Genomic DNA, 27,246 nt, shown 5'->3' with positions numbered 1-27,246 from the left:
GATGCAAGAGTTATAGTTGGAGTCTGGGAGACCATGTTTGTCGCACATTCTATTCCTCTGGTATTTTGAGGAGTTGCTGGCTGAGGTGTTACTGTTGATTTATTTATTTATTTTATTTATTTATTTATTTATTTATTTATTTAGATTTGTATGCCGCCCCTCTCCGCAGACTTATTACCACTTTTAGATTGGGAAACAGCTGCTGAGGGTCTCGACATCTTAATTAATCTCAATACCACAAATTATACAATCAATTAATCAGTTCATTAGGCTAGTCAAGATTTCAATTTAAATAGTTAGGATAGAATATATTATTATTTGTCTAAAAATTACACACAATTGCACTTTGATAAAAGTCAATTATAAACATTCTAATCAGTTATAATCACACTGTTCAATCAATCCAATTCATCCAAGATTATTAATAATACTGATAACGTCTCCTCCCTAGCAATTCAATTCAATTCAATAATACAATTACTAATTGATTGGTTAAATATTTAAATTGATGGTTAAGTACTCCTACAGGTTCCTCTGATGTTTCTTAAATCACTTCAATTTCAAGATTTTTTAAATTCCTTAATATCTTAAGCGCAATTAAATCGCCATAAAATATATATTTAAATTCTAAGTTCTAAATCAAACCTCTTAATGAATAATAATATTACTAAATATATGATTATATATAATTGTACTAAACTATGTATTATAACAAAAAGATGATGGGATCTTAATTTTTAGGTCAGGGGGTGAGTAGAAAAAAGATAGAAAGGGGAAAGAAAAGGATAAAGAGAGGAAGGTAAAGAAACTGGGTATATAATTATATTTCAGACAGTAGTTTTGTATAGCTTTTATACAGCTTTCATGCCTCCAAATATGGTCTTCTATAATCTTCTATCTTCTGTCTTCAGTTTTCCTAATAGTTCAATGTCTTAATAATCACCTATCAAAGTATTTAAGCGTTCTATAATCAAGAAGTAAATTAATTCCGTTTGCATAATCAAAATTCAAAAGTCTAACGTCGAAGATCTCAGAAATCTATATGAAAATTATATGAAAGTTCACAAAGTTATATGGAATTATAAAAGTTGTCACCAAGTTCTTACCAGGCTGTGCACAAATCTGCGATTATTTTGTGTTTTTCCAAAGCTGTTTTACACCAAGTAAGTCCAAATGGTTCCAATTGTTACGTGTGCTGATTTAACCGCGTGTCAGCACAGGCTTCCAATTTGCAAAGTCACTTTTAGGCCGCTCCAAGTTTTTCCACTCTTTCTCTCACTTCCACAAACCACCATACACTTTCAAAAAAAGGGAAAAAACCCCCACCTTGCTCTTGCCGCCAGTCTGCTCTTGATGTTATCACTCCAAAATGAAAACCAAGTTGTAAAGGGGGAGTAAATGATCCTGCTGGGCTCCTACCCCCGGCTCTGATCCAAATTCGATCTCAGCATGACCCCTGCCACCGCTCTCAGTGCTCAGTAATGGCCGCCGCAACAAAATCTCCGAAGTTCTCAAGAAATGCTGGTTATTCTTCTCTGTCGCAGCAAGAGCTCTCCATCCAAAAACCCTCTCTGCTTTATCCAAACACAAACCGCTCCTTGTACAGCCACTATACCACCAATATCAATATTCTCTTTTTTGATAATTAGGCCTATTTCAGCTGCTCTTCTAGCTTCCTTATTAAATGTCGGGCAGCCACGTCACTGGATCGGCACAGGCCGATCTCTTCGGCTCCGGCCCTGGGCGCTTCCCTGCACCCCCCTGAGGGGTTGCCTTACCACCACGGGTGCACAGAGATTTCCCCTTCAAGTTGCTAGTCCCTCCAAGCTGCAACTGCCTCAATGGCGGACCTAAAAGACCGAAAAACGGAGAACAATCCCAAGAGCCCTCGAAGACCGCTCTGCCACGACGTAACGTCAAACCAGAAGTCCCCTATTATTATTTTTTCTTAATCACATTCACAGGCTGCCAACTCCTTCCAGACTCTGGGTGGCATACAACATATAAAAATAATAAAAAAGACAATCTAAAACCCATTAAAAAACCATTCATATCATTTAGTGGCTGGATCAAGATGGTACTGTATTGATTAATGGCCCCAGGTCTGCCGGCAGAACCAGGTCTACATGCATTTCTGGAAGGCCAGCAGGATGGGGACAGTAAAGACCTCAGGGATGCTGATACCTCACCCCATGCCATCAGATGGTTTCATGTAGATGTTAAATAGGAGAGGGGAGAGAACCAAACCCTGTGGCATCTCACAAAGGAGGGGTCTAGTGGTCAACCTCTATCCCCCTACCAATACTGACTGTGATCAACAGGAGAGATTGGAGGAGAACCACTGTAACATAGTTGTCACAGAAGGATACCATGGTAAATGGTATTGAAAGCTGCTAGGAGATCAAGGAGCACCAGGATAGAAGAATGACCCCTATCCCGGACTCACCAGAAGTCATCCATCAGCTTGACCAAAGCAGTTTCTGTGCTGTAGCCAGGTGTGAAACTGGACTGATAAGGGTCTAGATAATCAGCTTCATCCAATGACCATAGGAGGTGGAGGATTCTAAAGTCAGCTGGATCCAGGAAATGTTTATTGAGGAGGGGCCTCGCCACCACTTCCTTTAACAGTTGTGGAAGGACCCCCCACTCAAGGAAGCATTGATCAAAGCCTGGAACCAGCCTCATGTCACCTCCCTATTGGCCGAAACCAGCCAGGAGAGGCATGGGTCTGTAAACAAGTGGAGGCACTCATCACTCCTATGATCTTGTCCACTTCATCAGGTATCACAGGATCAAACTCATCCCACACAATAGGACTTGCCTATTGTCATCTTGTCCTTGTCATCTTGGTCAAGATTGTCCAATCAGAGTCCAAGTTCATCCAAATCTGAGTGACTATGTCCACTCAGAATGTCTGGCCTGACTAGGATGGGTTGAACTGTGAAAATGTCTGGCCTGGTTTTATGAATGGTTTTGAGCTACCTAGTATTGTTGTATATGTAAGATCTTTTTTTGCAGAGCATCAGCAATATTCAATGACGTCCTGCTCTTCTTCTTGGCTGTTATGAAGATCAACCAGAATCCTAGGCTCTTACCCAACATTACGCTGGGCTACAACATTTACGATAACTTATTCAATACAAGAGTAACATATGACGTCATGATGGACTTGCTCTCTACAGGACAAGAAAATGTCCCAAATTACAGATGTGGAAGACAAAAGACTATCCTGGCAGTTCTTGAAAACACAGGTTCTGAACTCTTCGATCATATTTCTACTATCTTGGGCATCTACAAAATCCCACAGGTATGAAGCTAAAATGAATTTCATAGAGACAGATTAGATAATACAAGCTTTTAAAGAATTTTATTTTCATAAAGTACATACATAATTCTTTTATCTCCCTGCCACAATATGGATCAGAAACAATACTTAGGTCCATATTTAGTATTCAATTAGACATATAACTAGAATTTTAAGATATAATTATTATATGATAGTTGAATAATTTTTCAATACATTTAAAATGACAAGTATCACCTCAACAATAACAAAAGGTGGCAAAAAATCAGTAACATCAATAACCTCCCCAGCTGGCCAAAGGTCAATGGAGAATATGCTAGGAGGAGAAAAGACAGGTTCAAATATGCATCTGCAAGGGGTAGAGACATCACTAAACTTATTACAAGAAATTATAATGAAGATGGCAGGAAGTAATAACAAAGGGTTTGGATGATCTGAAAAATGAGATGAGTGAGGTAAAAAACAATATGTGTAAAACCGATGATAATGTAGGGACAATTCAGGTGGCTATAGCAAAAAACAAGCAACAAATAAAAGATGTTGTGGATAGAACCGAACAGACAGAAAAAAGACTAGATGTGCAGATAATAAGTTTATTTATTTATTATTTATTTATTATTTAGATTTGTATGCCGCCCCTCTCCGCGGACTCGGAGTTAGTAGGAATGAACAAAAATCTGGAAGAGACAATCTCCTATTTGGAGATAGAGAAGTCTATATTCTGTTTGAGATTTCAGAATATTCCTGAAACTAAAGAAAAAAATTACTTGAATTTATGGCAGAGGTTTTATAACAGATACTGAATAAGAATAGGCAAGAAAACTTAAATGAATTTGATGAGGTGTACAGAATTTACACCAACTACGCTGAAACCATAGACTTCTAAGAGAAGTACATATTAGATTTCTGAGAAAAGCAATGTGGGATGAGATTTTTAGTTGTAGAAAAGGAGAGCCTTTGATGTACAGTATAAGGGAAAAGAAATATTGATATTAAGACAGATCCCATGTAGGGTAAGAGGAAAAAATAATTATAATTAATAATAATAATTTATTAGATTTGTATGCCGCCCCTCTCCGAAGACTCGGGGCGGCTCACAACAACAATTAACAATGCAGTACAAATCCAATAATTAAAACTATAGCTAAAAACCCACTATCATTTAAAAATAGACAATACTACCCAATCATAACCATACCTAAATCTTACTAGCCAAAAGGGGATACATCAATTACCCCATGCCTGGCGACATAGATAAGTCTTCAGAGTCTTGCGAAAGGCGAGGAGGGTGGGGGCAGTTCGAATCTCCAGAGGGAGTTGATTCCAGAGGGCCAGGGCCACCACAGAGAAGGCTCTTCCCCGGGTCCCACCAGACCACATTGTTTAGTTGACAGGACCTGGAGAAGGCCAACTCTGTGAGACCTACTCAGCCGCTGAGATTCATGCAACAGAAGGCAGTCCCGTAGGTATTCTGGTCCGATACCATGTAAGGCTTTATAGGTCATTACCAACACTTTGAATTTTATCCAGAAACTAATCGGCAACCAGGGCAGGCTGTGGAGTGTTGATGAAACTTGGGTGTATCTGGGAAGGTCCATGATTGCTCTTGCGGCCGTATTCTGCACGATTTGAAGTTTTTGAACACTCTTCAGAGGTAGCCCCATGTAGAGAGCATTTCAGTAGTCAAACCTCAAGGTGATGACGGCATGACTGACTATGAGCAGAGACTCACTGTCCAAATAGGCCCGCAACTGGTGCACCAGGTGAACCTGGGCAAACGCCCTTCTTGCCACAGCCAAAATATGGTGTTCTAAAGTTAGCTGTGGATTGAGGAGGACGCACAAGTTGTGGACCCCCTCCGAGGGGTCAATAATTCCCCCCCAGGGTAATGGAAGGACAGATGCTCTTGGGAGGCAAAACCCACAGCTACTCCATCTTGTCAGGGTTGAGTTTGAGCCTCTTGACACCCATCCAGACCCTAACAGCCTCCAGGCACTGGCACATCACTTCCACTGCTTCGCCGACTGGACACAGGGTGGAGATGTACAACCCGGTATCATCAGTGTTCTGATGATACCTCACCCCATGCCCTTGGAGAGAAGGGAGAAACTTAGAGGTCGACCTCTGCCCCCCCCCCCACTAACACCGACTGTGACCGGCTGTAGAGGTAGGAGAACCACTGTAAAACAGTGCCTCCCACTCCCAACCCCTCCAGCCGGCGCAGAAGGATTGAGATGGAGTTATAACTTTCTATCAATTCAATTAACAAAACATAAAACTATGTTTAGATGGCTTATCCCAGAAGGGATGTTGATTATGTGGAGAGAGAAGAAATTTAGGGTTGATACATTAGAAAAGGTGCAAGAATTTTATGAGCACTTTCTCACAGGGAATGAAGAACAGGACAGCAGAGATGGGAATGATAGTAGAAGTCAGGAAGATCTAATGTCAGAGTCAAATTGAGGAACAAGAGTCTAGAGATAGGAAAGATATAGAAAAATATGAAAGAGAAAGAGCAAGAAAAAGGGGTGAATTAGAAATATGAACAAAAGGAAGCCCAAAAAGAAATACTAAACAATAACCTGGAGAAAGGCAGATAGATGGAAGACACTTTTCACATAAAATAATGGAATAATAATGATTTATACTTATTTTGATCTGTTAAAGTAGAAATGATATACTGATATAATGAAAGAAGTGAAATAAATGAATTGAGTAGGACTTGTATTTTTAAATTTCTAAAAACCCTTCCTCCTATGTATAGATTAAAATATGATATGAATATTGTTTTTTCTTTTCCCTTTCTTTTCCGCTCTTCTTGGGTTTTTTTCCTTCTATTCTTTTTTATTTTTTTTCTTTCTTTCCTGGGCTTTTAAAGAGATGTAAATTTGAATATTTTCTATTGTTAAGGGCAGTTACGATAAAATGAGGGTTTTTTCAAATGAAAGTGGGAATGTGTTTTCTAAGAATGCTAGAAAGGGACTGAAGCACGATGGCATAGTTAGGAAAAATAGCAAACAGCCAAGAGAAATTTAGATAGCTATAGCACTTTAAATATAAATGAAAGCAAAGAACATTATCTAAAATCCAGATGATAGCATTTGTAAAGCAGGTAGCACAGGATGAATGATATATACCAGAAATAATTGGATAAATAATTAGAAAAATTTGAATAATTTGACTAAGAATTTGGCATTTGATATTGTATTTTAATTTGAGGTATGTAAATTGCAATCTCTGTAAGGTGTGAAAAATCATTTAAAAAATTATACCCAGAAAAAAAAGAAATACTAAACAATAAAATGGAGAAAGGTGAAATTAATATATTGTCAATTAATATCAATGGTTTAAATTCACCCATCAAGAGAAAATGTGTATTCAGGGATGGATTCCACTTACTGTTGCGACTGGTACACTTCCTGTGAAACTCTGCGATCCTGGCATGTGCCCGCATGTGTCCGAGCAAGATTTTGCTCGGAAATCGCATCCCCTCACAAGATTTTGCTTCCTGCACATGCACAGAACCTCATTTGGATGCGCATGCACATGTGCCAGGGACGCAGAGCTGCCCGTGCAGCTCCATTTTTCCTACTGGAGCTGTAGAGTGGCCCGTACTGGTAGGAACCCAATACTGAGTGTATTGTTGGATCTTTAAAATCAAGAAATGAGCATAGTCTGCCTACAGAAGGTGCATGTAAAAGAAAAAAAATGTTAATTTGTTAAAGCATCCAAAATTAGGGAAATTATTTTCGGCGCTTGCCCCCCAAAAAAGAGGAATTGCAATTTATATAAAATAATGGTTAAATTTGATGCTGATATATATGGATAAGGGAGGTAGGGTTTTAATTATAGAGGTAGTGACTGGGCAAAAATGAATCCTATTAGTGGGGATATATGCACTGAACAAAAATCAGAAAACTTTTTATTCCAAAATAAAATTCCGTGTGCGCAGAAGCAAAATCTCGTTAGCCTTCCTGCCCGCTCACCGGTCACCTGGAGCTGCACGTGAATTGCCATTATGTTGTGGTTTATGTTTGTTTATGTTTATGTTTATGTTTATCTATCTCTATCTCTATCTCTATCTCTATCTCTATCTCTATCTCTATCTCTATCTCTATCTCTATCTCTATCTCTATCTCTATCTCTATCTCTATCTCTATCTCTATCTCTATCTCTATCTCTATCTCTATCTCTATCTCTATCTCTATCTCTATCTCTATCTCTATCTCTATCTCTATCTCTATCTCTATCTTTATCTTTATCTTTATGTTGTTTTTGAATGTGTGGTTTGTATTTAATGTCGTTTTTAAAATTGTTTAATGCAAACCTTTTAAAAAAATAAAAAGGAAAGAATGGGACAAGAATAGAGAACACCAAGAGAGCCAGTATACTGTATGTTACTCAGGCTTTGTTTTCTGGAAACCTCTCTCCACAGTGAGGAAAGCATCTTACATTTAAACATTTAACATTAAAACTAACACGAACTACCAATATTTTCTTACTTCACAGATCAACTATGGTGTGATTAGCTACATTCTTCAGCAAACTCATCGTTTTTTCTACCGCATGATCCCCAAACCAGAACCTCCTTACTCAGTGATTGTCCAGCTCCTCCTGCATTTCCAATGGACATGGATTGGCCTTCTTTCTCAGGACAATGAAAGAGGAGAAATCTTTAAAAAAAGCTTGGAAACTATAGCTGTAAAAAATCGGATTTGCATCGTCCGCTCAGGAACCATCCCAACAACGAATGTGGATAGACATACCACAGATGGATTAGAGACAGAACAAAGAAAAATGCTCCTTCTCCTTCTAGATACTCACATCAAAGTTATAGTTTGTCAACTTGATTTTCAGGCCACAGGAACGCTATTAGGAGTAATAAGGGTTAAGGAAAGGAATATATTCATTGAGGGGAAAGTGTGGATTGCAACAACTTTGTCGAACTTAAGCATAAGAATGTTTTCCAACTATCTTGATCTCCAACATAAACATGTTTTATTTTCCTTCCAAACCCAGACTGACAGAAGACAATATAATGATTTTGAAACATTTTCCTTTCCTGGGAAACGGCTTGTAGAAGAAGTATTCCAGTGTTCCTATTCAAGACCTGTGTTTTCTAAGAAGGTTTGGGAAAGATGCAGAGAAAAAGAGAACTGGCCATTACCACCCCTTGATGTGATTGAAAGAATGATAACTGAGGATAGCTCTGGTATTTCCAGAACAGTCCATGCTATGGCCTCAGTACTCAATGCTGCCTCTTCCTCTCAACTGAGTAAGAGGAGGATGCTGGCTGGCAACCATCAGTCACCCCAGATTGTACAGCCATGGCAGGTAAGACTTCTCCTTTGAGGTTCCACTGATTCTCTCCTTCCACTTTATAGATATAAAATTAGACATAGGGAGGGAGAGATGTGATATTCCAAACAGCAGTTGTCCCATCTATATTAATAAAAATGTAAATATATGTTTGTTTAGGATGTCAAATCTTCAAAAGTTCTTCACTGATTGCTTTGAAATTTTGCCACTGCATTGCATTCAATCACACCCCCTTTTTATGTACCTATGTTATATAGATGTCACACCTGTGACAGGAAAAACTGGTGGAAAACATAGGACTGGCTGATGAAAAACATAAGAGCCACGTTTTGATTGGCTGGTGAAAAACAGGGAGTTGCTTGGCATGGAGACTGGTGACAAACATAGGAGGAACATTTGATTGGCTGCTGATAATTGTTTCAACTGCCACAGGAAACTTTCCTCAGAACAGAAAGGAACCATAAATTGGATTGCCCCCTTAAGTATTGCATACTCAGGTGCAACCAAGTATCCTGCAAAGTAGGCTGCTCTTATCATCTTTTGGCAGATGGGATGGGCCAGACTTTTAAAGCAGTTGGCGACAGGGAGGGCGAGAGATAGAGAGATGTCCAAATGTCACCCTGCTCTCTAATGTTAATTCCTTCAAACTCTGTTCTTATGAATAAATTGAGCAGGGGGTTGGGCTAGAACACCTCCAAAATCCCTTCCAAATATGTTATTCTGGGGGGGGGAAATTGGGGGTTTATTTATTATTTATTTATTTATTGGATTTATATGCTACCCCTGTTCGAGGACTCCAAGGTCACTTATGCTGAATATTTATTATTATTTATTTATTTGTTTGTTTGTTTGTTTTTTATGCTGCCCTTCTCCTTAGACTCAGGACGGCTTACAACATGTTAGCAATAGCACTTTTTAACAGAGCCAGCATATTGCCCCCACAATCTGGGTCCTCATTTTACCCACCTCGGAAGGATGGAAGGCTGAGTCAACCTTGAGCCAGTGATGAGATTTGAACCGCTGACCTGCAGATCTAGCAGTCAACTTTAGTGGCCTGCAGTACTGCGCTCTGCCCATTGCACTACCTCAGGGTTGAGTAGGGAGTTAGACTACAAGACTTCCAAAGTTCCTTCAAATTCTTATTCTTAATAACAGTTGACTAGAAGACCTCCAGGGTCCTTTCAAACTCTGTTACTTTGAATAAATTGAGCAGAGAGTTCAAAAATGCAAAGGTTCATTTGTTCGTGATCTAAAATCTCTGAAAGTTGTTCACCAATTGCTTTGAAAATTGCTCTAAAAATAGGTTTGGCTATAAATTATGGGGTTTGCCTCCTACATTTAGATGCTTGGATGGAACCAACAACCCTGGAGATAGGCCACTCTTATCTTCTTTTTGCAGATGGGTCAGACCGGTCTCTTAAAGCGGAGGGGGGGCTAGGGAGAGAGAGATAGATAGAGAGATGTCTAAATGTTAACATGCTCTCTAATTTTAATCCCTTCCAACTCTGTTCTTCTGAATAAATTGAGCAGGGGGTTGGATTAGAACACCTCCAAGGTCCCTACCAACTCTGTCATTCTGAATAAATTGAGCGTTCAACAAGAGGGTTCAACTCGAGTCTGCGGAGAGGGGCGGCATATAAATCCAATAAATAAACTAGAAGGCCTCCGAGGTTCCTTTAAGAGTTTAAAGCAGGGGGTTGCACTACAAGACCTCCAAGGTTGAGCCACAGCAACACCTGGCTGGATATGCTAGTTTATAATAATTGCTTGTCAGTGAGGGAGATTATAAGCAGAGATGAGCTGCTGCCAGTTAGGACCGGTTTACCCAAACTGGTTGTTCCAATTCTGCACAGTTTGAAGAACCCGCAAATCAGACCACAGGCTGGCCCCATCCCTGCACATTTTTCAGATCATTTTTCCAGGCAAAATTGGCGTGAAAACAGCTAAAAAAACAGCTTTCCCAGCTTCTCTTCCTCTTGCAGCCAGCTTTCCCAGTCTAGCTTGACACTGTCTGTCTGTCTGTCTGTCTGTCTGTCTGTCTGTCTGTCTGTCTCTCTCTCTCTCTCTCTCTCTCTCTCTGTCTCTCTATGTCTGTCTGTCTGTCTCTCTCTCTCTCTCTCACACACACACACAGATTTCTTTCTTTCCTCCCACCCACACTGGAGACTCTTGCATTCCCTCCCCAACTCTGCCTGACCCATACAGGTACCACCCACACAAGTGATGTAGAGTTGGCCATGTTCACTCAGTCACATGACCCACCCAGCCATGCCCACCCAGTCAGTCACAAGGGCAGAGAACTGGTTGTTTTAGAAATTGAAGCCCAACGCTAATTACAGTACCTCTATAATGGCAAAGCATTTTTCCCCATTTGCAAATTAAATAAGTTTCAGGATGTTCCGGCAATCCTCACATCAGGTTCTGACAGGTAGCTAAAACACCGGTCTTCTACTCTGCAGGGCTCAGTTTCTTTACAGCAGAATAGAATAGAATAGAATCTGGAAGGGACCTTGAAGGTCTTCTAGTCCAGCCCCCTGCTCAGATAGGAGAACCTATATGTTTTCAGACAAGTGATTGTCCAGTCTCTTCTTAAAAACCTCCAGTGATGGAGCACCCATGATTTCTGAAGGCAAAGCTGCTTCGCTGATTAAATCTCCTCATTGTTAGGTTTCACCTTAATTCCTGGTTGCTTCTCTCTTTGATTAGTTTCCATCCATTGCTTCTTGTCTGGCCTTCTGGTGCTTTGTAGAATAATTTGATAGAATAATCAACTTCTTTGTGGCAGCCCCTTAAATACTGGAATACTGCTATCGTATCACCCCTAATTCTTCTTTTCTTTAGACTAACCAATCCAAAATCTGCAACCGTTCTTCATTTGATAGAAAAATAGAAACATAGAAGACTGTCAGCAGGAAAAGACCTCATGGTCCATCTAGTCTGCCCTTATACTATTTTTTGTATTTTATCTTAGGATGGATCTATGTTTATCCCAGGCATGTTTAAATTCAATTATTGTGGATTTACCAACCACGTCTGCTGGAAGTTTGTTCCAAGGATCTACTACTCTTTCAGTAAAATAATATTTTCTCATGTTGCTTTTGATCTTTCTCCCAACTAACTTCAGATTGTGTCCCCTTGTTCTTGTGTTCACTTTCCTATTAAAAACACTTCCTTCCTGAACCTTATTTAACCCTTTGACATATTTAAATGTTTCGATCATGTCCCCCCTTTTCCTTCTGTCCTCCAGATTATACAGATTGAGTTCATTAAGTCTTTCCTGAATGTTTTATGTTTAAGACCTTCCACCATTCTTGTAGCCCATCTTTGGACCCGTTCAATTTTGTCAATATCTTTTTGTAGGTGAGGTCTCCAGAACTGAACACAATATTCCAAATGTGGTCTCACCAGCGCTCTATATAGCGGGAACACAATCTCCCTCTTCCTGCTTGTTATATCTCTAGCTATGCAGCCAAGCATCACACATGCTTTTCCTACCGCCTGACCACACTGCTCACTCATTTTGAGACTGTCAGAAATCACTACCCCTAAATCCTTCTCTTCTGAAGTTTTTGCTAACAAGAACTGCCAAAACAATACTCAGATTGAGGATTCTTTTTCCCCAAGTGCATTATTTTACATTTGGAAACATTAAACTGCAGTTTCCATTGTTTTGACCATTTATCTAGTAAAGCTAAATCATTTACCATATTACAGACGCCTCCAGGAATATCAACACTACAGTATTGCACACTTTAGAGTCATTGGCAAATAGGCAAACCTTCCCTACCAAACCTTCCCCTATGTCACTCACAAAAATATTAAAAAGAATAGGACCCAGAACAGACCCTTGTGGCACACCGCTTGTAACCTGTCTCTGCTCAGAATACTTGCCATTAACAATAACTCTCTGATGTCTATGCTTCAGCCAGCTGCAAATCCACTGAAATATCCTGGGATTAAGTCCAATCTTCACTAATTTATCTATCAACTCTTTATGTGGAACCGTATCAAAGGCTTTGCTGAAGTCCAGATAGGCAATATCCACGGCGCCACCTTCATCCAACACCTTTGTGACATAGTCAAAGAAATCAATGAGATTAGTCTGACATGATTTGCCTTCAATAAAGCCATGTTCATTTGGGTCAAGCTAACTGGCCTGTAGTTACCAGCTTCTTCTCTACTGCCCTTCTTGTGGGTAGGCACAACACTGGCCATTCTCCAATCCTCAGGAACATCTCCTGTTAACAGGGATTGGTTAAACAAATCAGTCAGGGGGGTAGCAATGACAAATCTGAGTTCTTTAAGAACTCTGGGGTGGATGATCATCTTAGCTGCTCTTCTCTGAACTTTTTCCAAAGCCTCAACATTTTTTTTCTAGTATGGTGACCAAAATATGTTAAAGACATTTTATTACACTGCATAGATTATATATTTATACTGTGTACTTTATTTTATATATGTATGTATTACATAAAGTATATATTTATTATGTAAAGTATATAGGAAAATAAGAATAAAGACTCTGCAACCTAAGCATTTCAACTATTTATATTCTACATCAGATTTGCATAAATTTATATTGATGTAGCACCTCTGGCATAGAGCAGAATCAGTTCTAAGTCTAAGTACAAGAAGGATCAATTAGATTTAAACCCTACATTTTTTAAGCCATAGTTAACATGATGGAATTTATCTTGGGTCCTTCTCTATTATGCACTGGCATCCCCTCTTCCTGAGCATTTGCCTTCCTTTAGTTCAAAAAAAGGTGGTGGAACCCAGGCAGTGATGGGCTACCATTTCCGGCGCCACCAGAACGGTGCCGGGAGCGTGCCTGTGCACGGGCATGCACACGTTACAGGATTTAGCTTCTTCCTATGCGCAGAAGCAGAATCTCATGGGAGGATGCGCAATTTCCAGCTTTTTGCTTCCACGAAAGTGCAGAAGCGAAAAAGTTGAAAAATGCAAAACGCAGGTAAGTAATCCCCCGCTCGCGGTCGTGCTTCCCCTCTCTGTGCCTGTCCTGCTGCTTGCCCCCCCCCCCGGCTTCCCCACCTGGTGCCTGTCCTACCGCTTATGCCCTGGCTTCGCTTCCCCACCCGGCACCCATCCTACCACTTGCAGCCTAGCTTCCCCTCCTGCACCCGTCCTGCCGCTCACAGCAGGACAGGCATGGGGAGGGAAAGCGAAGCAGGGCTGCAAGCAGCCTGACTCCACCACCACCACCACCCCGCCCATCTTGCTGCTCGTGGCCTGGCTTCCCCACCCAGTGCCTCCCCCGCCCAGCCATTGCCTCCTTTCCACTGAAACCAGGACACGTATGTATGTATGCATGCATGAATGTATGTATGTATGTATGTATGTATGTATGTATGTATGTATGTATTTGTTTGTTTGTTTATTTATATTTATATGCCATCCACTCCAAAAAGGGTGGCTAACAATAATCATAAATACTGAGACAATAAAAATACAACAATAATAATCAACAGTGCAATAAAATATAAAATGTCCTAAAAACCATTCCTAATTCCAGACTTGCTGAAAAAGCCAGGTCTTAACGGCTTTCTGGAAGACCAGTAGGGTGGAGATAGTACGCATCTCTGGGGGCAGTGGATTCCAAAGAGTCGGAGCCATCACAGAGAAGACTCTTTCCCGAGGTCCCACCACCTGACATTTATTTATATATTTATATATTTATATATTTATTTATTCATTCATTCAATTTTTATGCTGCCCTTTTCCTCAGACTCAGGGCGGCTTACAACATGTTAGCAATAGCACTTTTTAACAGAGCCAGCCTAATGCTCCCACAATCCAGGTCCTCATTTTACCCACCTTGGAAGGATGGAAGGCTGAGTCAACCTTGAGCCGGTGATGAGATTTGAACCACTGACCTTCAGATCTACAGTCAGCTTCAGTGGCCTGCAGTACAGCACTCTACCTGCTGTGCCACCCCGGCTCATAGTTTGGCAGACGGGACCTAGAGAAGGCCGACTCCGTGGGCCCTTATTGGCCGCAGCTAGGTATGAGGCAGGAGGTGGTCCTGTAAATAGTTTGGCCCTGAGCCATTTAAGGCTTTAAAGGTGATAACCAACACCTTGAATTGCATTCAGAGACTGACTGATAACAATGCAGCTCGCGTAAATTGGAATAATGCTGGTGTACCTTGGTACACCCGTTATTGCACGCGCTGCTGCATTTTGTACCAGTCTCCGAACACTCTTCAAGGGTAGCCCCATGTAGAGTGCATTGCAATAGTCAAATCGAGAGGTGATTAGGGCATGAGTGACTGTGCAGAGTGTCTCCTGGTCAAGGTAGGGCTGCAACTTTTATTTATTTATTTTATTTCTTTATTTATTTTGTCAAACAATTATAGAGTATTAATTTGTACAAATAAAACACTAGATAAGTAATGATAAAAAGTAACAAAAGAAGACAATAGGACAGGGACGGTAGGCACAGTGGTGTGCTTATGCACACCCCTTACAGACCTCTTAGAAAGGGGGAGAGGTCAATTGTAGATAGTCTAAGGCTAAAGGTTTTGGGATTAGGAGTAGAAACCACAGAATCAGGTAGTGCATTCCAGGCGTTGATTACTCTGTTGCTGAAGTCATATTTTTTGCAGTCAAGTTTGGAGCGGTTGACATTTAGTTTAAATCGATTTTGTGCTTGTGAGTTGTTGCGGTTGAAGGTGAAGTAGTCGTTAACAGGTAGGACATTTTGGTATATGATTTTATGAACTATAGTTAAGTCAGAACGGAGACAATGGAGTTGTAACAAACTTCCAGCAAACGTGGTTGGTTAATCCACAGTAACTGAATTTAAACATGCCTGGGATAAACATATATCCATCCTAAAATAAAATACACAAAATAGTATAAGAGCAGACTAAATGGATCATGAGGTCTTTTTCTGCCATCAGTCTTCTGTGTTTCTATGTTTCTATGTTTCTATGTTTCTATGTTTCTATGTTTCTAGGTTTCTATGTCTAAACCAAGAATTTCAAGTCTGGCGGAGTAAGATATTTTGTTGTGAGAAGAGGAGTGAAGGACTCTTCTTGTGAAAATTTTCTGGACTCTCTCAATTGTGTTGATGTCAGATGTGCAATGTGGGTTCCATACAGGTGAACTGTATTCTAGGATTGGTCTGACAAATGTTTTGTAAGCTCTTGTTAGCAGTTCAAAATTACTAGAGTAGAAGCTATGAAGGATTAGGTTAACAACTCTTAAAGCCTTTTTGGCAATGTTGTTGCAGTGGGCTCTAGGACTTAGGTCATTGGATATGAGTATTCCAAGGTTTTTTACAGATTGAGGGTTATCAATAAGTTCAATTCCTCCAAGTTTATATTTAGTATTCTGATTCTTTTTACCAATGTGTGAGACAGAGCATTTAGTGGTGGAGATTTGAAGTTGCCAGGTTTTAGACCATTCTGCTACGTGGTCAAGGTCTTTTTCAAGGGTAGCAGTATTGTCAGTGGTATTAAATAGTTTGACATCATCTGCAAAGAGAATGCAATTGCTAATGATGCAATCACAAAGATCGTTTATGTATAGTATGGATAGTGTTGGTCCTAAAACACTACCTTGAGGGATACCACTGTTAACAGGAGCAGGAAGAGAAGTGGCACTTCCTATTTTGACCACTTGATGTCTGTTAGATAGGAATGCTGTTAATCAATTGTGTAGTAGTCCAGAGATGCCGTAGGATTTGAGTTTCAGAAGAAGTTTGTCATGGACAACTGAGTCAAAGGCTTTGCAAAAGTAGATATAGATCACATCAATTGGATTACCTTGGTCAAGTTGAGTGGTCCAAATGTTTTTACAGTGTAAGAGTTGTAGATTACAGGATATTTTTTTTCTGAAACCAAATTTTTTATTGGAAAGTAGGTTATTAGCTTCAAGGTAAAGTGTAATGGATTGGTTTATGGTTGATTCCATAACTTTGCAGCTGACACAACACAAAGAGATAGGTCTGTAATTTTCAACGTTGCTTCGATCTCCTTTTTTGAAGATAGGAATGACTGTGACAAGTGACCATAGTGTGGGTAGGGAGCTAGTACTGAAATATGAACTTGTGAAAAAGCCCCCCTAGCCACAGCTGAGAGATGTTGCTCTAGCCTCTGCTGTGGATCTAGGACACCCAAGTTGTGAACCTTGTCTGAGGGGGGAGTTTCTTCCTCCCCCCCACGACCCCAGCACCAAAGATGGACAGATGGAATTGTCCTTAGAAGGAAGGACCCACAGCCACTCAGTCTTGTTGTGGTGGAGTTTTAGCCTGTTGACTCCCATCCAGAGCCTTACGGCTTCAAGACACTGGCTCATTACTTCCACCGCTTCGCTGAACTTTCTTTACCTTTATGCAGGTTCACCATAAATGATAATATGTACCTATTTCTCTTTTACATTTCCAGCAGACTGATGATAAATTTGGAAACATCTTTGCTATCCTTTTTGGTGGCAAGTGCCGTCAGTAAAACATTTTGTACTGGTTTTCCTTGAATGCAACATTGTCATTTGCCAATTTGTTGTCTGGTTTTTTCTATTTGTCTAATTCTATCAAATATCCATTTTTTTGCCCATCTAATCATTGGTCCTTTCACTAGGTCCTCTTCTATTTGTATCTGAGTAGGAATCTGCAAATTTTCCCAATTAATTATTCCTCTGTGCCTATACAAACATAGAAGATTGACGGCAGAAAAAAACCTCATGGTCCATCTAGTCTGCCCTTATACTATTTCCTGTATTTTATCTTAGGATGGATATATGTTTATTCGAGGCATGTTTAAATTCAGTTACTGTGGATTTACCAACCACGTCTACTGGAAGTTTGTTCCAGGCATCTACTACTCTTTCAGTAAAATCATATTTTCTCACATTGCTTCTGATCTTTCCCCCAACTAACCTCAGATTGTGCCCCCCTACCTCAGATTGTGCCCCCTTACCTCAGATTGTGTCCCCTGCCTAAGGGTATCTTATCAAAATCACTACCTCTAATCTGAAATCCATAGGTTTTATTGTCTTTTAGAAATTTAGCTTGGATCTGAGAGTAAGTTCACCAATCTAATTTAATTCCATTCTCAGCCAATTCTTCCCTGGGTCTCAGTTTTTGTTGTTCATTTAATAGTTTTTAATATTTTATTATCTTATCCAAATGTGTTAGGCTTGGATGTTTTAGTGCTTTTACTGGTGAGATCCAGGTTGGAGTCTTAGGGTACTGTTGTGTTTTAACATTTAGCCAAATTTGTAAAAGCAAATTTCAGAGTAGATGTTTTTAAAATATGTGTGTACTTTATGTTTTTCATCCCAGGTGAATGCATGTCATCGTAAAAGGAGATCATGCCCTTCAATCGTCAATATTCTTTTATTTTTTAATTCTATCCATTCTTTTATCCAGGTTAATAATAATAATACAGTTGCCAATTTGGAACACTGAATCCGTCTCTTTCCTTTACATCTTTTAGTGAAATTTGTTTTATCCTTGGTTTTTTCCCTTGTATTTTGAGATAGTTTTGGTCAAATCTGAAAAAAAAACATTTTCCCTGGGCTGATTGGGATAACTTGGAATAGAAATTAGTAACTTTGGTAGGACATTCATTTTCACAGAGGATATTCTTCCCATTAATGATAATTGTAGTTTTTTCCAATTTTCTAAATCTTTTTTGATTTGAGATATTTTATTATAACTATCCTCTTTTATTGTTGAGCACTTTGCCGTTAGCCAAATTCCTAAATATTTTACTTTTTTGACCACTTGCATATCTGTTATTTCTTCTAATTCACCTGACTTTTATAAGATTTTTAGTTATAATTTTTGTTTTATTTTTATTTATTTTAAGCCCAGCGACTTCTCCATATTCTTCAATCAGTTTTATTAATTTTGGTCCAGATTCAAGCAGTTCCTCTATAATAAACATCAAATGATCGGCAAAAGGCTGAATTTTATATTGTTCATTCCTAATAGACAATCCTTTAATCTCCTGTTCTTCTCTTACTTTAAATTAATAAAGTCTCCAATGTTAGTATAAACAGAAGAGGAGATAGTGGACATCCCTTCCTAATGTCTTTTTGAATTTCAAATTTCTCAGTGCATTCGCCATTTACTATAATACTGGCTGTATGTTTGGAATAAATTGATTGTATTAAATAAATTGATTGTATTAATTTTGTAAATTTCATCCCAAATTTCATCATCTCTAATTGATAAGTGATAAATTTCCAATTATCATTATTCAATGCTTTCTGGGTGTCAAAGAAAACCAGCACCAATTTTTTATCAGGATGCTCTTCATAGTATTCAAAGGCGTTAATTATTGTTCTAAGATTATTTTTGATTTGTCATTTTGGCAAAACCCCATTTTCATCTTGATGTATGTATTCATTGAGAATTTTCTTGATTCTTTCTGCAATTATTGCTAAGAATATTTTGTAATCAGCATTTAGAAGGGATATAGGTCTTTACCCTTAATAAAGAGGTTTTGATTCTCTGCTGGCTGGAACAATAGATACTGTCGATGATAGATATGTAGACAGACAGACAGACAGACAGAGACACAGACAGACAAACAGGGAGACAGAGACAGACAGAGACACAGAGAGACACACACAGAGAAAGACACAGAGACAGATAGAGAGACAGAGATAGAGATAGAGGGATAGAGAGATGGATACAGACAGCATAAAGAAAACTATCACTATCACATGTAATATCACAGAGAAAATCTTGTATCTAATGAGATTTAGTAAATTTTTACAACTTAATTATTTTATTATAACTTTTTCTTACAATAATTATTATGTTGAGCTAAGGGTTAACAAGTCAGTTTAGTGATTCCTTCAATAAAATGAAAGGTACTTACCATATTTTTCAGAGTATAAGATGCACCGGAATATAAGATGCACCTAAATTTTTGGGGAGGAAAATAGGGAAAAGTATCTGCTTACCAGGTATTCATCTGGCTAGCGTACTTAGTCTGCTCAGCTTCAGCACATGATTTTCTTTTCTGGTTAAGGGCTTAAAAAAAACTTTATTCTGAGAGTGAGACAGTAACAATGAAAGAGTTTGCAAGCCAGTAAGAGCTGGGAACAAGGTTAGCACCTGGTTAGGGCTGGAAATAAACATTTGGAGCAAGAAAAGCAATGAAAAAACAACCCTACAAAGACAGGGTTTGGAAAACGTTCCTCACCGAGAGTAACAATGAAAGAGCTTTGAAGCCAGTAAAAGCTGGGAACATTGTTAGCACCTGGTTAGGGCTGAAAAGAAACATTTGGAACAAACAGAGAATGGGGGGGGGGGGTAATCAAAGACAGGATTTGAAAAATATTATTTGTAGAAATAACAATGAAAGAGCTTGCAAGCAGTAAGAGCTGGGAACATAGTTAGCACCTGATTAGGGCTGGAAAGAAACTTCTTCAGAGCAAGTTAGAGTAATAGGGAAAACCCTGCAAAGACTTAGGGCTTGGAAAACATTCTTCACAGAGAGAAACAATGAAAGAGCCTTCAGGGTAAAAGCTGGGAAGATAGTTAGCAGCTAGTTAGGGCGGGGTGGGGCGAAAGCTACATTCAGAGGATAAGATGCACCCTAATTATCAGCCTCTTTAGGGAAGAAAAAGGTGCATCTTATACACCAAAAATACAGTATGTAAAAAAATATCTGATGTTCCAAGGAGAAGGAACAAGAGAAGCTTACCAGAAAATACAGAATCATTCTCTTTCACTCCAAAGTGCTGAACTGAAGAAGGTTGAATGGTTCAATCCATTTCCAATTGAGAACAATATCCAGAAAAACATTGGATAAAGGTTCAACTGAGAGTGTATATGCTAAATATTTGATTTTCTATCTCTTCACAGCTTCATCCCTTTGTGAGAAATTTCCAGCATCACAACATTTCAAGTGACGGTATTTATTTGGATGAAAATGGAGTTCCTGCAGCTGATTTTGATATCATGCATTGGAGAATGTTTTTCCAAGAGTCTTATCCTATGGAAAGAGTTGGGACTGTAGAAAGGGAAGCTTCTTCTAAAATGTGGGTCTCTATCAATCAGAGTGCCATCCACTGGCCAATATCGTTTAATAAGGTAGTTGATCTTTTATGGTTTAACCTTCCCAACTATCTCCATATATGCAAAGTGTTCTACTTAGTAATAATTATCATTCAGGACAATGAGATAAATTCCAAATAAGAGAAACCTTTTTTTAAAAAAAAATCCTGCGGCATGCAGGAGGAGGAGGCTTTTGACAGATTAGGCCAGACCAAAAAATAGGTAGAAAGAAAGGCTGCAAAAGCTGTAAGTTCACATTTTTCCATACTGAATTCTGTGGCCATGGCTTGGTATGTGTGTGGGAGGGAGAAGGGTGGTTTCATGTGACTGAGTGGGTGTGGCCATGAATGACTTCAAGTTGGCCATGCCCACTCAGTCACATGATCCCACCACCAGGCCATGCCCATCAAGCAATGCACACAGAACCAGTAGTAGAAAAATCCTATCACTGATACCATAACTTATTTTCTAATTTATCCCAGGATCATTTTCCCTGAAGGTCAATATTACATGGTACCTCTTCCAGTTAGAAAGGAATGGAGATGGAGGAACTGATCACTAACTGCTATATCAGTACTCCTTGTTTTCCCCATTTTTTTCTGAACTCTTTGGTCAGGGGTGGGTTCTAACTTACTTCACCCCCATTTTGCTTCCTCCCATGATGTATGGATGCACAAACATTGTATACCATGTGACCACACTGCACAGATGCGTGTGCGCTTTACATGCACAGGTGCAATGCCTAAAACTCAGCTTCTCTGCAAAAATCATCAAAAATAGGAGAGGGAGAAAAAGGATGGCAGCGTCCACAGACCAGCACCTACAGATCTGGCTCCATGATGTCACCAGTGGTTTACTACCTATTCTATAGAACTGGTGCAAGGGGGAACCCAACTCTGTCCTTGTTGTCAGGGTTTCAAGTAACACCTCCAACCAAGTAAGACTCTGAGGCAGGCAATTCCTCAAAGTTCCATTTTATTAGAGATGTCATATTGGCAAATCTGGGGAAACCCGGATTTTAAAGCCCCTCGGGTTTTCCCTACCCAAAGGAAAGTCAAAGTCCATTCCCCTGCAACGACATGATCCAACCAATCCACCATCCCAACTGGAGATGTTTCCCAGTCATGTCTCACCAGGTACAGGATGAACATCCTTGATTATTATTATTATTATTATTATTATTATTATTATTATTATTATTATTAATTGGATTTGTATGCCGCCCCTCTCCGCAGACTCGGGGCGGCTAACAACAGCAGTAAAACAGTACAACAAAATCCAATACTAAAAAAGCAGTTAAAACCCCATTATATAAAAACCAATCATACATACAAACATACCATACATAAAATTGTGAAGGCCTAGAGGGAAAGTGTATCTTAGTTCCCCCATGCCTGGCGGCAGAGGTGGGTTTTAAGCAGCTTACGAAAGGCAAGGAGGGTGGGGGCAATTCTAATCTCTGGGGGGAGTTAGTTCCAGAGGGTCGGGGCCGCCACAGAGAAGGCTCTTCCTCTGGGTCCTGCCAAGTGACATTCTTTGGTTGACGGGACCCAGAGAAGACCCACTCTGTGGGACCTAACTGGTCGCTGGGATTCGTGCAGCAGAAGGCGGTCCCTGAGATATTCTGGCCCGGTGCCATGAAGGGCTTTATAGGTCATAACCAACACTTTGAATTGTGACCGGAAACTGATCGGCAACCAATGCAGACTGCAGAGTGTTGGAGTAACATGGGCATATTTGGGAAAGCCCATGATTGCTCTCGCAGCTGCATTCTGCACGATCTGAAGTTTCCGAACACCTTTCAAAGGTAGTCCCATGTAGAGAGCGTTACAGTAGTCGAGCCTCGAGGTGATGAGGGCATGAGTGACTGTGAGTAGTGACTCCCAGTCCAGATAGGGTCACAACTGGTGCACCAGGCGAACCTGGGTGAACGCCCCCCTCGCCACAGCTGAAAGGTGTTTCTCTAATGTGAGCTGTGGATCGAGGAGGATGCCCAAGTTGCGAACCCTCTCTGAGGGGGTCAATGATTCTCCCCCCAGGGTAATGGCCGGACAGATGGAATTGTCCTTGGGAGGCAGGACCCACAGCCACTCCATCTTGTCTGGGTTGAGTTTGAGTTTGTTGACACCCATCCAGGCCCTAACAGCCTCCAGGCACCAGCACATCACTTCCACTGCTTCGTTGACTGCCAGAGAAAAGAATTGTTATGGCTATCTATCTCTACACAGTCCATGCAACCTCTTTCCTAGTTTCCCACAATAGGCCTATGCACTAAATATGGCAGCCCTGAAGATCCAAAGAGAAAGATGGACTCCAAAGATGGTTCCAGAAATGGGTTCTTTGAAATAAATCCACCTACTGTAACTCACGTGGTACCATTATTTCAATGTTTCTCTTTTATGTTAAGACAGCACCTTCTTCTAGATGTACGGAAAGTTGTTACCCAGGATATGTCAAGCTCGTGAGAGAAGGAGCACCTGTTTGCTGCTATGACTGTTCTCTGTGTATGGAAGGAACATTCTCAGTGGAAGAAGGTAAATAGCTCGGGAGACAAAAAGGAAATCAAGAACAAGCATTTGAAAGACTACACTATACTTTCATCTTTCAGATCATATTCAATTATATATTCCATAGAACTTCCTCCCTATTAAACATTGTTCAATCCCAATTCACAAATTTATTTTCTCACTATCCAGTTTAGGCTTTTATGAAGTGGAAAAATGTTTTTTTAATACATTTTCCAGTTTTTCCAAAATCCTATACCATCCCATCACTTTCAAAAACATATTTATTGCATTGTCAATATAATTTATTTGAATGTTCATCCTACAGCTGCAGAAACCGATTTATGCTAGCCAATGTTTTTCAGATGCAGCCCATTGCACCAAGTGTCCAGATGACCAATATTCCAATGAGAAACGGAATCAGTGTATCCCCAAAAGTATAAGTTTCTTGTCCTATGAAGAAACATTGGGACTCATTCTGGCTTCCTCTACCCTTGCTTTGTCTCTAATCACTGCCTTTGTTTTGGGAATCTTCACTAAATACAGAGAAACTCCCATAGTTAAAGCCAACAACAGGGACCTTACCTACATTCTTCTGATCTCTCTTCTCATCTCCTTCTTGACCTCCCTTCTATTCATTGGACGCCCCAAGAAAGTGACCTGCCTTCTTCGACAAAGCATCTTCAGTGTTGTTTTCTCAGTTGCTGTGTCTTCACTGTTGGCCAAGACTATCATGGTGGTGGTGGCATTTTTGGCTACAAAGCCAGGCAGCAGGATGAGGAAGTGGCTGGGAAAAACTCTGGCTAACTCTATTGTGGTATCCTGTTCTGGGATTCAGGTGGCTATCTGTTTGATATGGCTTGGAATCTCTCCCCCATTCCCAGACTCTGACATGCATTCTCAACCAGGGTATATCCTGCTGCAATGTAACGAAGGATCAATCATCATGTTCTACACTGCATTGGGTTACTTGGGCCTTCTGGCTGCCATTTGCTTCATTGTGGCTTTCCTAGCACGCAAGCTGCCAGGGACCTTCAATGAAGCCAAGTTGATCACCTTCAGCATGTTGGTTTTCTGTAGTGTTTGGATCTCCTTTGTGCCCACCTACCTGAGCACTAAAGGAAAATACATGGTGGCTGTGCAGATCTTCTCCATTCTAGCCTCCAGCCTGGGCTTAATGGGCTGCATTTTTATTCCAAAATGCTACATCATTATCGTAAGATCTGACATGAACACCAAGGAGCACCTAATAGTGAATTCTAAAAAGAGAACATAGTGTTTTACATTGTAGATGGAAGGACGGAGGATTGGGTAGATAAGTGGAAGGTAGAAAAATAGGAGATAAATAAAGATTAATATACATGATCTTCTGTTCCCTTTGAATAGTGACTAGGGTGACACAGGACACTAAGCCATATTTTGCTGCCTATTATTTGTTAAGCCAGATACAGTGGCAAAACATGATTTATAACAGAATTCACCTAAAATGCTAGTCCTAAATCGGCAAGGAGCTTTCACCCTTAGTTGCTCAAGGATGTTTGGAACTGACGTTCCGCCCCATTGGCTTCCTCTGCAGGTCCAGATTTAAATAAATAAAGTGAGCCATAAAACTCAGCTCTGTGGTCCGTGTGCTTATTCCGCATCTGATCCAAACACTCACTCACTCACTCACACACACACACACACTTGGCGGGACCCAGGGGAAGAGCCTTCTCTGTGGCGGCCCCAACCCTCTGGAACCAACTCCCCCCAGAGATTAGAATTGCTCCCACCCTCCTTGCCTTTCGTAAGCTTCTTAAAACCCACCTCTGCCACCAGGCATGGGGGAATTGAGATACTCTTTCCCCCTAGGCCTTTACAATTTTATGCATGGTATGTCTGTATGTATGTTGGTTTTACAATAGGGTTTTTTAACTGTTTATATTGGATTGTCATATGCTGTTTACTACTGTTGTTAGCTGCCCCAAGTCTACGGAGAGGGGCGGCATACAAATCTAATAAAATCAAATCAAATCACTTAGCCTAAAACTGCTTTTTAAGCCTTCAGTACAGTGGCCTCTTCCTCTGATCATCCTCTCTTCTGCATTCATCTGTTTCAGTTTCTCTGAATTCTTTTTCACTTGTGAGATTCAATAGTAGAGATAATATTCAAGGCAAGCTCTAATTAACACACAACTTCTTGTGTGGAACAATTTCTTCTTGTGTTTTATAAACTATATTCATTGATGCAGTTTAAAGTCCAAAGGTGTAACAAATCCAGGGTCCCACATTTCCACATTTTATTTTTATTTCACATTTTGTAACCACCCATTTCCCTCAAAGAGGGATTCTGGTTGGCGTAAAGTAAAACAACATATAAACCTGCATAAAATATTAGAGTTGAAATTTTGGAATTAAAATTTAAAAAAAGTTATAAAAAGATAAAGGGGAAAGAGTAATTAGCCTCTGTTTAACAAAGGCAAAGAAAGAATCTCCTGGCACTAATCAACCCCACAACTACATGCTCCTTTGGGCTCCCACACACAAGGCCACTGACATTCAACAGATTCCATATCTAGTTTATAGGACAGTTGTGTCAAACTCAATTTCATTGAGGGCCACATCAGGATTGTGTTTGACCGGGGGGGCAGGGATGGCATGGATAGCTCAATGTCACTTGTGTTGGGGGTGCCTCTCACAGCCCAAGCACTCTGCCAGTGAAAACACACTCCCAAGCTCAATTTTCAGCAGTGACAGCAACCCATTACCAGTGAAAACTGCCTGCAGCCCTCCTGAGCTCCCTTTTCACTGGCAGAGGCATCACAGGCTGGTCCTTTGCTGTTTGCAGGGCAGTCCTGCAGGCCAGATCTAAGCACCCCGGGGGCCAAATCCAGCCCCCGGGTCTTGAGTTTGACCAAGTAGAAAGTTTTTTTAAAAAGTTCAGCCCTTCTAGCAAGAAGTAAATGACTTTTTCTCCCAGTAGTATAGCAGCCCTGAAAAAAGTTTAAAGATGAGATGTCAACCTCAAGGTAATCAAGTGAAAGAAAAGGAGGAGTCATTAGAGACCAGATAGGCACATAAATATTGGCTTGTGCTAGACATTAGGCCTTAAGTCAGTGATGGCAAACCTTTGGCACAGGTTCCATAGGTGGCACATGGAGCCATATCTGCTGGCACATGAGATGTTGCCCTAGATCAATTCCAAGGTGCATGTGTGTGCAAGCCTGCTGATTTTTGGCTTGCACAGAGGCTCTGGGAGGGTATTTTTTGCCTCTAGAGAGCTTCTGGGGGTGGGGGAGGACGTTTTTACCCTCCCCTGGCTCCAGGAAAGCCTTTGGAGCCTGAGGAGGGTGAAACATGAACCTACTGAGCCCATTAGAAGTTGGGAAACAGGCCATTTCCAGACTCCAGAGGGCCTCCTGAGGACGGGGGAAGCTATTTTTGTTCCCTCCAGGCATTGAATTATGGGTGTGGGCACTTGTGCATGTGCAATAGCGCATGCCCAAGCTCTTTTGGCACCTGAAGAAAAAAAGGTTTGCCATCACTGCCTTAAGTAAAGAAAGAGGTGAAAATGGAAATTATTTAACAATAACCTTTGTTCTTAACTGTTTTAATTTGTGCTTCTGTTCATGTGTTTATATTGCTTTCTTAAAATAAATAAATAAATAAATATAGTGTATACTTTTTAATTTATTTATTCATTTTGTCAAACATTTATTTGGTTTCAGACCAAGTATAAACAAAACGTAAACATGATTGGGAATATATTAGAAGTACAAGCATGGTTATGAGTACAAGAAATGATATAGAATCTCCTGCTTGAGCAAGGGATTGGATTAGAAGACCTCCAAGGTCCCTTCTAGCTCTATTCTGATTCAATCCCTTTCATTCCAACAGTTGTCTATGACGATTCTCAGTCATCCAGGTCATAGTTTTCTCAGGGGTGGGGTTGTTGTTTTTTTAAGGCAAATGGACTGATTTTTTTTTTGTTAGAATAAGATAAAGATATTTCAAATAAATAAAATACCAAATAAAACCCCACCACCAAATAAAATCCCAAGCAATTTCAATGGCTCTCAGAGAGTGTTAAAACCAGATGAT

General features: G+C 40.2%; 1 protein-coding gene across 1 annotated transcript; it reads left to right on the top strand.

Annotated features, from left to right (window-relative positions):
* Positions 1–1,841: 1,841 nt before the first annotated feature.
* On the top strand, positions 1,842–24,442 carry LOC139159313 (vomeronasal type-2 receptor 26-like). Its single transcript, XM_070736635.1, has 6 exons — positions 1,842–1,910; positions 3,071–3,307; positions 7,814–8,638; positions 20,471–20,698; positions 23,070–23,196; positions 23,532–24,442. The coding sequence occupies exons 1-6, from the start codon at positions 1,842–1,844 to the stop codon at positions 24,440–24,442; spliced, it is 2,397 nt and encodes a 798-aa protein (XP_070592736.1).
* The last annotated feature ends 2,804 nt before the right edge of the window (positions 24,443–27,246 follow it).

This window comes from Erythrolamprus reginae, chromosome 2 (genome assembly GCF_031021105.1).
Source record: "Erythrolamprus reginae isolate rEryReg1 chromosome 2, rEryReg1.hap1, whole genome shotgun sequence".
Taxonomy (NCBI): Eukaryota; Metazoa; Chordata; class Lepidosauria; order Squamata; family Dipsadidae; genus Erythrolamprus; species Erythrolamprus reginae.
Note: the sequence above shows the minus strand (reverse complement) of the source record. Positions and strands in the feature narration are given on the sequence as shown.